General features: G+C 43.8%; 1 protein-coding gene across 1 annotated transcript; it reads left to right on the top strand.

The window, feature by feature from the left end:
* Positions 1-4196: 4196 nt before the first annotated feature.
* PADG_05445 (uncharacterized protein) lies at positions 4197-4466 on the top strand (the record flags this gene model as incomplete). The annotated part of the gene is made up of 1 exon (XM_010762441.1): positions 4197-4466. One exon carries the CDS (start codon positions 4197-4199, stop codon positions 4464-4466), a length of 270 nt encoding a protein of 89 aa, XP_010760743.1.
* Between the last annotated feature and the right edge of the window lie 6390 nt (positions 4467-10856).

Below are 10856 nucleotides of genomic sequence, written 5' to 3'. Positions count from 1 at the left end.
TCACTGTCCGACCTCTAACCTCAATTCCTCAAACACACGTCGCTCTGTTTCCCTTCAAATACACGTCTTTAACTAGCCCACATTTTTTTTATGAAGTCCCTTCCGCCTTTCTCTGTGCGTCCCTTTTTGTTTTTTCAAGTGTTAGAATCTTCATCCCAACCATTTGCTTGCTCTTCGATTCTGCCTCAAATTATCTCTGTTTTGTCATCCTATTTCCAGAAATAGACTTGCTTGTCCTGTTGTTTGTAACACTGCATCTTACTCCTCTTAACATTCAGAGATTCTAAAAGCTAAGACTGGTGTTTCTGGCTAATGTTTGCTTTTCCACTGTGTTCGAGCATTAAACCCTATTCTTGAGCTCAAGGAGACATCATAGCTCACATCCATAGCATTTAATGTCACCGCATTAATGTTCAGCTAAGGTATTGAAATAACTCTATCCACCGAAGGCTGGCGATTCGTGCAAAACATGAAGTTAACATCTCCCCTTATACTACTTCAGACCACTCACAAAACGATGGTTGATGGATGGCATATCTTCGATGAATGGTTGCATGCTGGGTTGCAATGTCATATGGTATGGCAACCTTCAATGTTTAGGCTCAACCCAGAATAAACCAGATATCAATTTAAGAAAGCATTACATTCTTTACTCATCGGATCAGATATTGATCCAGCATCCCCAAAGGATATAAAATTCGGTTTTATTCTCGCTTGCAAAGTGCAGGCTTGGCTGCTCCCTGTTATCGACAGCATATCAAGCCCTTTAAACCTTATCGTTTCGAATTACAATTACTATATATATACATATATGAAACTCAAGGACCACCGTCAGTTCTATTTTCTTGAACCTCCATCAAGACACGGAGCAAATGTTCTGCAAATGTTACCCCTTGGGCGGCTATATCAACCTCCCTGCGTCTGGCAATCAAGTGGGATTCTTACAGCATCCTAGCCATATGCTGTTCCTGTATCCGTGGTATGAATACGAACAATATCTTAACACGTTGACACTCAACCTTTTAACCTGGTTCCCTACACGTTTTATCTTCTGAGACTGTCCTTGTTCCAGCAGCAATTGTTCGGAGATATTGTATTCGGAATGACACACTAGGCTGCTGCAGAGTTCTATGTGGCCTGGATTTTTCGAGAGCTTTACATCACATGGTAATAAGGAGGAGGTGCTTGCTGCGGTCAAGTAAACCAGTTGAAGAGGTGTAAGTCAAAAATTTTCTTTTGGTGTTGAACGAAAGGGTTGATATTGCGATAAATTTACATTTTTTTTTTTAAGTTCCTTCTTGCTTGATGTATTGCTACCATTAACTATTAACTACCTATCGAATGTATTCGATTTGCCGCCCACATGTCTTTGGTCTTAGAAAGCAATAACGTTAACATGTTCAGGCCCCGCTGACAATTGAGTTGAACTGAGGTCCCTGGAAATATTTATCATGTGCAATGAATCCGCGGTTTTAGCGAAACCTCCCTGCCAGAACAAAAAGGAGAACTTGCATAATTTTCGGGCCACGGAAGAATAACTATTTTCTTTGCTCAAATCAGGACAACCATCCTCGACAAAATCCATCGATAATAACCAAAAAAGCCAGAGCTTTCAATGACCTCTGACGAGAGTCATATCCATAACTAACCATTTCCTTGAACAAAATTAAAAAATATATAAAAATAAAAAATAGAATTGCCAACCAATACTCCGGCGGACAATGGATATTGCCGATTTCTGAGGTGGGATTGACGTTCGTCAAATCCTTCTCCTTTTGTCCCATTTTTAAACTCCACGACCGTCCATAAAACGAGCAAGGTTGTTTGGCCGCTTATACTCCAGTTCGATGACAAGCGGAATAGCCGTTCCCAATCATCCCTCCCTCTCACTCTGGGCCATGGTAATTAGTCAAACAATCTGCGTCTCTTTTCGGCTCAACCAAGATGTTCCCCTCTTCGTTTCTCATGTGATAACTGAGGCCAGGGAATCCAGAGATAGGCAGATGCATATTTTACACGAGAGACGAAAGAGGGGATGGAAAAACTCGGCCTCTGAGCTATGATAGTGCCTCTTGCGCCCCTCCAATGTCTACCGTGCTCGGTACGTTAGCTTATCAGTTCGACAGACAGCCCGGAGTCGTGGGCTTCGGTTCTGGAACAGTATGGCTGGCCATCGGTGTTAGGCCCATACTGCGTTTGTGTATGGATTAAAAATCATCCATGATTCATGTGCTTTGCCTGCTGCATGTAAAACTGAACTGATAATGAAATTCTGCTGTGAGCCACATTTTAGTATAATTTCACCTCCTACCAGAACACCATTATACAAGTTCATGAGTCCTCAACTAATCAATTCAATATGTCAATCACTCCTGATATGAAGGCTTCAAATTTTAAGAAAAAGGGTTTGTACAGATCATTTAAGTTTATAGGAATAGTTAATTTACTAGTATTTGAGCTGCTACTAAGTCATATAATATTCCTCATAAGTTTATTTTATAAACTTCAGAATTGATAAATATTTTCAAATTCTAGAAGAAACTTTAAAAACTAATCTCTCATATGAAAGAATATTTAACTCAATGAGTAATATTAATGAGTAAGTAAGAGATCAATTATCTCATATTATAAATATGAGATATGATTCAATTAATTCTCTTAAATTTATATAGTTGAAAAAAGAAAAAATTAAAAAAAAAAAAAATAAAGTGATTATCTAAGTTTATAAGTCAATATTTTAATATAGTCAGAAAATTTATACATTTATATTATTGAGAAAAAGGTCTCAATGGATGCCAAAGACATTATAATAGCTCAGATAGCAAATGAAGCTTATACAAAAGGTGTTGAATTAAATGAACTGCAGTTAAAAAGTAATATAGAGAGTGTAAATGTGCTGTACAATTGTAATATGATTATATATATATTCACTTTTACAGATCAGTTGTAAAGTTGATAGATAAGAATAAATTACAATGTATTGTATAGTCCTGCAGCTGAATTTAAGAAGATCTCTTGTTTTTCAATGTACAGATATCGTAGGTTCAATTCTTCTCTCGATTTCTATGGAGTTTCTTGTACCACCTTTGCTGTGAATTGAAGGCACTGTGGCACATTGAAGATAAATTGATATGATGGCGCGGCTTAGACATTAGTTAAGAACCTGCCAAACGAGAGCCCTTTAGGACGACCGAAGCCTCCAATAATGGCTTCACATAAACACAATTCACCGTTAGAAAGGTTCTCTCCTTAACTTCGCCATAGAATGAGGGCAGCAAGTGCCATTCTCAACAAGCTGATGGAGGATTATGGGTCATAACAAACTGGGCCAGTAGGGGCTAACATGCCCGCAATGCTGCTCATCAAGGCCATGTTCAAACATGTGCATGTGCATGTGGCAATGAAAAAAGATGCCTTCTAGAACAGCGTCTTTTTTGTATCTCCGTGACCACCATGACCATGTTGATTTAGCATATGGGGATACTGTCGGGCCTGGTATCTCTCTTGCGCTAGCCTATATCAAAAAGGGAGACCCTTTTTGACGCAGACGACAAAAGCAAAATCAGGAGCGCTACCAAACATTGTGCCGACCACATGGTTGACAATTTCATTTGTCTACGTAAGCCGGTTATGGGTGTTACATATCATCCATGGTTGATAGGCTATCTCGTTGACTCAGACAGAGAGCTTCGTCGGCGAGGAACACGCCAGTCGACATTCCCTTCACTATTTTCGATGCAAGCGTCCACACCTATCCATCCTTAGGCAGAGTTGTCTTATCCGCGAATCACCATCCTCGTGTCGTGTGCGACAGGGTTGACAGGATTGAAGCGCAGCTGCGAATTCCAGCAGGGAGGGATTGAGAGTAAGGATGGACGATGGGAATCTCCCTCGGAACGAACCAGGTGACTGAGAGCATCTAGGAGTTGCTCACACACTTCCCCATTCGTTGGCCTCCATCGGGCCCGGGAAAAAGACGGAATTCTTTTGGGGACATCCTCTCATGAGCACACTCTGTCCTGCTGACATAGACCATTTAGAGTGACCTTGAGTAAAAAGGATGTGCTTCAAATCTCTGGTGAGTATGTTCGAACCCGGAATCACTCACCTTATCGACGGACAAGAAGACAAACGACAAGTCCTAAAAACACCCGCACATCAACCCACCACTACCATCAACTGTTCGTGGCTTCGAAATGTATTTCGAGCCTGTGGAAGGGCATACAACCGGTATCCGATCAGATAGACGGAAACGGGTCCTATTCGTGGTGTTCGATTACTTTCCGTTCCTCGCACACCGAGGCTTACACAGACCCCAACCGCACTATTGGCCTACCTTCCTCTCTCGACTGATACTCAAAAAGTTCACCGTGCGATCGCTCCCATTCTCAAACTCAGCGGTGCGGGCGAGTACGTACGTAGGGAATATCCTTCGAGATGTGGAAGAAGTTGAGGTGAATAAGTAGATGGGTCAGTCGCGGAATTTAGGACAAAACGGATGAGCCTACGAATTCAGTGGTTTGGCCGAAAACATTGGCTGTTCCTCTGATCGCTCGATCAAGGCGATCATAGCCTGTAAATAATTGGCTAATAGGATGAGGGCTGGCTATATGCACCGTCTCTCGCAAGGACTTGCCAAGGGGTATGTAGGTTGCCCAACCTGTCTGGTTCGATCGGGGGCATCCGCAACATTATGGATGACCATTGAAATTGTGCATCTAACGAAGGCAACGAAGCACTAACTTAAAATAATGACAACTTTTGAGGAAGTTTGCAGATCTCTTCAGCGCCCCCGGCAATGAATTCCCAAAGCATCTATGGTGCTCCTCTCTTGGAAAACACACCTCCAGTACATAATCCTGTAACGGCCCCGAAATGGGTATCATCCGAGATCCAATTTTCAATTTAGTTTTCAGTAAATAATTTACTCCGTATACAGTATGTAGATCCTGCTTTCAATGACAGACAGTATTAAGACAGGAATTCCTGAGGTTCTGAATCATCCCAAGAGGGCTGGCTGCCTGTATCCCTTCGCAGTGACAATATTAAGACATAGATAGAATTTAAACCGCTGATAGGACCAACAATTATAAAAGTAAAAATAAAAAATAACAGAGAGAGAAATAGACTTGTTCCTTGTCTGTTGTTGAATGGAGGAAATGTTGATGGTTGAGCTGGTCGGCGACCTTGTGAGCGTCAGGGTCAGGTAACTATACTGGATTGCCGATCGGAAAAGGATTTTGGACCGGTGATCCTCGGGAGAACAAAGAACAGATGGACGCGGCCCTATTTAGGGGGGTCCAGGGGGGTTGTTGTTGTTTATTATTTACTTTTTATTTTCCCCGTTCCCTTCAAAAAGGGGTGGGGTTTGATTTGTCTGAGCTCTTGAGGTAACCGTAACGGTAGCTTGGACGGTAGAGCTGAGAAGAACCAGGGACTTCCCGGGCTTTTCCCCAAGGTTGAGGAATTCGGAGAGTAATTAATTCAAGCAAATTCTGGAGTCTTTAAAAACGGGAAAATACAATAAATAAATAAATAAATAAATAAATAAATAAATAAATAAAAAAGAGTAACCAACCGCCTTTGAGGAGAGAAAAGTCAAGAGGAAGTTTGTTCGAGTCCATGGGGTTTGTTAGCGACGCAGACGCAAATTAGAATAAAGAAGAAGCACCAAGTCCATCTTGTTTGCTATTAGCTAAATGAGTTTCTTGTTGCAGCCGTGTCAATAAGAAACCATACCTTGCCGGACTCGGAATAATATTTTTAAACATGCATACGCGCTGCGTTCGTTATTGTTCTCCAAATGTATGAGCTCCGTTCCGTACTTGGAGCCCCTACATGCCCAAAACAACGGCTGTGAGAACAGCAAACGGCGAGAATTTACGGGAGTAAAATCAGATCCCTTCCCGCACGTACGTACTTCGAGACATGCATGCATCGTACGTACGTAGCTCCCCCTCCACCATGTTGTTGCCCTCGGGCCCTCGAAGAAGGGCCTCTTCCTGTTGTTGGAGCTTGGAGTTTTGGGTTGTTGTTGTGGGGGGTGGGGGATTATTTTTCTCTTTTATCGACTGGATCGTACACCACACGGGAAAAGTAAAACTAATGAAAAATAAAATTTGGCAAACCGGCTTGGCAAAAAAGGACAAAGAAAGAAAGTTGTAACGTTAAACGGCCGGTGGTTAAAACTATGGGCTCTGAGGCCCCACAAAGACGACGGATGGGACGTACTCTACGTCATAGATCAAAGCCATCCATTGTATCATCCATGGACCGCATCAACACGTATAGAGAGGGTATCCGTTGTACAGGAGGTTAAAGAGCTCGACACGTGGCTCAGAAAACGAGCTTGGGTGGTTTTTGAGCAGAGCGAGCAGGTTTGAGCAGCAGGATTGGAACAGAAAAAGAGCGGAGAGAGGAAGCAAGACCCAAATGCAAAAAAAAAAAAAAATGTAAAAATGTAAAAATGTAAAAAAAAAAAAAAAAAAAAAAAAAAAAAAAAAAGTTAAGTTTTCCGCCCGCTCCCGTGGACTCCGAGTGTGGGCAGTGGTGGAAAAAGCAAACAAGAACAGACAAGAAAATGAGGAGAAAAGCCGAAAATCCCACCCCCAGAGCCAGCCAGATTGGAACGTTGGAGCGTTGCGCTGCCCTGCTCCGTATCTTGATGCGCTTGTGCCGTGCCGTGCCGATTCTTGAAAGCTAATCCGCCCAATGACCTGGATATTCGGCCAGTTGTTCCATTCCTCTTATTTTTTTTTTCTTTCTTTCTTTCTTTTTTTTGTTCATCTTATTTCTTTTTTTATCTCATTTCTATTTTTGTCCTTTTTTCTCTCTCTTTCCGTTGCGGGTCGGGGCGAGCACCGTTTTTACCGCGATATTTCGCGCAGCAGAAAAATAATAAAAAATAAAAATAAAAATTAGATAGATACACCAAACTACATCGCGGACCCAAAGAAAGCAAAAGAAGGGGAAAAGAAAAAAAAAAAAAATCAAGGAAAATACCGCCGTGGTGTGATCGGAGGGCGCGAGAGGTCAAGCGATGAGGCGCAGGAGTAATGAATGCTCTCCTGCTCTCCTGCTCTCCTCCGTCGCCTTGACCGTTTTGACACAGACGTAGATCGACGAAGAGCAGCAGCTGTCAGTTACACTGAAGGAGGGAGAGCAACACCGAGTTACCATGGGCTTGAACGAACCGTTAAACTCCCCGAGCCAACACAAGGAACCAACCGACAACGACGCTTGTACGAGGTAACATATTTTCTCCGGGGAAGGGGGATTGAGAAATTGCACGGAAAGAAAACACAATTAAAAATAAAAGGGTGCTTGCTTGTTTCTAATATTAGATCTGATTCCGGAGCATGCCCAAAGGTTATCCCGCACATAGCCCATCCGGTAACGCCGAGATGTTTATTAACGGGCAGCGCAGCCAGCAACATGAAAAAGCTGCACATGAATCGCAGGGCATGAATTCAGCTTCGAGGCCTATAATCTGAGGAACCCGGAGAGATAAGAGAGGAGCGAATATTGAAGAACCATGGCTGTTAGAAGATCTAGATCCGTGTTACCGACTACAAGAACCTCAAGGGATGTTTTGACTATGCACTTTTCTGTTCTTTATTTTTATTTTTATTTTTTATTTTTTTGTTGTTGTTTGGCCCCGAGTCTCACTCTTATCTTCGCCATAGCACGGGTCAGATTGTAACCTTTATCTTCTTTTTGACAACCGTAGCTGGGGGGGAGGGAGGGAGGGGGAGAGGGAGAGGGAAATAAATATAAGCTGCGGATGAAAAAGAGACCGCTGCAGTGACTATTGGGATCTTCTACTCCGATTCCGACGATAGCTGTGTGTACAACACATACACACACATACACACACACACACACACACACACACACACACACACATCCTTGCTGAGAGACGCACAACGGTGTGCGCCTTTTCTCGCAGATTCGGCGAGAGGGAGAAGCTGACGCGATCTCTTTCGGCTCAGGAGTGTGTGGACGGGGTCAACGGTTCGAATCCATCCCCTTTCCTTGCCGGCCCGCGATCAGCCGCAAATCTTGCTGTTTTTGGATGTAATGTATATATATTGGTGTATGTATTGTATCTGCAAATCAGAGGCCCCGGGTCCAGTTGCAATTTTTTCTATTTTTCTCTTTCTCTCTCTCTCTCTCTCTCTCTCTCTCTCTCTCTCTCTCTCTCTCTCTCTCCCTCTTCTATTTTGGTTTTTTTATATTTATTTATTTTTATTTTTATTTTATTTTAAATTTTGGTTCCACGGTTGTTTCGTAATCTGGTGCTCGGGACCATTAACCATCCATCATAAGCTCCCAGGAAATCCCCGAGCCAAACAAGAATCCAGGAGCCCAAAGTCAGGCATTGTTTTTTTTCCCTTCGGGGTTTTGCATCATATTTGGTGTTGCGCTGCGGCCCCCCCTGTGCCCAATAATATCCCCCGATAAGAAGACGCCCATTTATTATTGAGCAGAGGATGTAAACGGGTCTGGGGTTCTAGGGCAGTGTCTGCGGGGCGGGCTTGGAGCGTATGTATGTATGTATGTATGTATGTATGTCTGTATGTATGTATGTATGTCTGTATGTCTGTATGTCTGTATGTCTGTAGCTGGCTGGCTGGCTGGTGGCGGGTGCGGGTGCGGGTGGGTGTGTGCGAAGTTCGGGAGTCCGTCAGGTTTAACCTGTTGTATTTTTACGGATGGAGGAAGAATGAGTTTGACACGCGGATAGATAGACGCAGACATACCATAAAACTTCCCCGTACTCCGTAGTGAGATAACATTATCCGCAAGAGACAGCATCCCAGGTACTCACAGCAACAATTAATTCGCCGGCAAAATCGGGCGCAGCCCCGTTTCTTGCGTCCTCATCCACTTCTTCTTTTTCTTCTTTTTCTTCTTTTTCTTCTTCTTCTTCTTCTTCTTCTTCTACTACTGCTGCTACTCTTCCTTTTCGCTTCTCTCATTCCCTCCCCCTCCCCCCTCTTTTCCTTTCTTTCCTCGAATTGCTGGAAAGTTCTCTCTATCCGCTTCACTCTCTCTCTCTCTCTCTATATATATATATATATTTATATACCTGCTCTCACGCCCACCCACAGCCCCACGTCAGGGGGTTCTTGTTGCTTGTCTTTCCCCCCCCCCCCCGCTCCCCGTCTCACTTCCGTGCTCATCCTTCTTCGTCTCCTGCATATTCCCAATCCCCGCTTAGAGAGCTGCTGGAGTGACACGACTCTCAGATGCACACCCAAACCCACCCATCATCCAACAGCAAAACACCAGCAACGAAAACACACAGCCTAAGCAGCAACAGCCACCGCCGCAGATGACTGTGTTCATCGGTCAGCTACCTTTTGACTAACGCAGCCCAACATCCCCGAAAAAAACCCTCCCCATACCTCGGTCTGCTAGCCTAAACTAGCTGTCGCCAATCTCGCATTCTCCCTCCGTCTCGTCTCGTCCCGATCGCGGTTCTGTCTCTTTCTCCCAGGTCTCTCTGGGGCCTCTGTACTTTTTGTCGACCTCTAATTAGCTTTCCAGGATTTCCCTCTTATCCACCCATCTAGCCCATCCTGGCTGTTAGCATTGTCAGCCACTGCCTCTATCACTGTGGTTGCCTCTGACTACTGCTGCTGCTGCTGCTGCTGTTGCTACAACTACTGCTACTGCTGCTACTACTTCTACTTCTACTACCTCCTCACTCCCAAATCCCGGCTGCGGATTGTTAAGTTAATCTCACCGCGTAATCCGCTGCCTCTCAGTCTGGCCCGGTTCACTAGTACTTTTCAGCTAGAATAACAACATCTTTGCCGCAACCACCAACGAGCCATGTGCGTTTCCGGTCCTTTCGACTAAGTAGAACTTCTTCTCTCTTTTCTTTTTCCCCTTGGCTCAAGCCCTTGTCCTTTTTTGTTACTATATTTCATTCCTCCCTGCCTCTTTTTCCCTTCTCCCCTTCCAACACTCCTTTTACGTTCTTTGGCTTTCCCCATCATCTATCTTTGTTGAGTACAAACGCGGCATATGACACAAAAGGGCGCCATTTGGTGACTCTCTCTCTCTCTCTCTATATATATATATATATATATATATATATATATATATATACAAACCCCCCTTCTCTCTCCTCTCCTCTCCTCTCCCTACACTGCCACTGTTGCATTTAGGCCCCCAACCTTCCCGGGAGCTTCTAAGGAATCTCATGTTGCGACAGTCTTGGGGAAGCAAAAAGGAAGATCCTCCCAACATCTACGAACCCTAATCAGTGTTTATGGTCTGCCACAGCTTGTGGTCAACCAACATCTTGCTCGTCTCTTACCCCGGAACCGGCCGTTCTGCTGCAGTTCCTTAAATTGCGGCTTTTTACCCAACATTTTGTTACACGCGAAATCCTCATCTAACCTTATTTATTTATTTATTTATTTATTTTTAATATTATCCCCCTCTTCCCCTCATTTCCTCGGTTGTCCTGTGTTTCTTTTTATACGTTTTATCTTTATTTTTAATTAGTCTGCTTTAATTTTTGTTCTTTGGTTTCTTTCTCTCCTCCGCCTCGCAGTGTCCTAGTCGGTTTCTTTGTTGCGTTCAATCCAACGACTGCATTTCGTGCTGTGCTATCTGGAGGCGTAACAAGGACAGCCCACCCATTATTTTTCGGACGCAATCTCAGGCTGCAGAAAACAAAGCCTCGTGAAAAGGACTCTACTTCCTCACCATTTTGACTGTTATAAGAAATATCTGTGAAGGTCGACCTTCGCGGATCATCCAGGACCGCTTTTCCCTCGGGGGTTTTCCCCGACACAACCACAACCGTGGAGAAGAAAAAAGAGCAACCCGCATTGAAA

This window comes from Paracoccidioides brasiliensis, assembly GCF_000150735.1.
Source record: "Paracoccidioides brasiliensis Pb18 unplaced genomic scaffold supercont2.6, whole genome shotgun sequence".
NCBI lineage: Eukaryota > Fungi > Ascomycota > Eurotiomycetes > Onygenales > Ajellomycetaceae > Paracoccidioides > Paracoccidioides brasiliensis.
The sequence above is the reverse complement of the archived record's forward strand: the minus strand, read 5'-3'. Positions and strand labels throughout refer to the sequence as shown.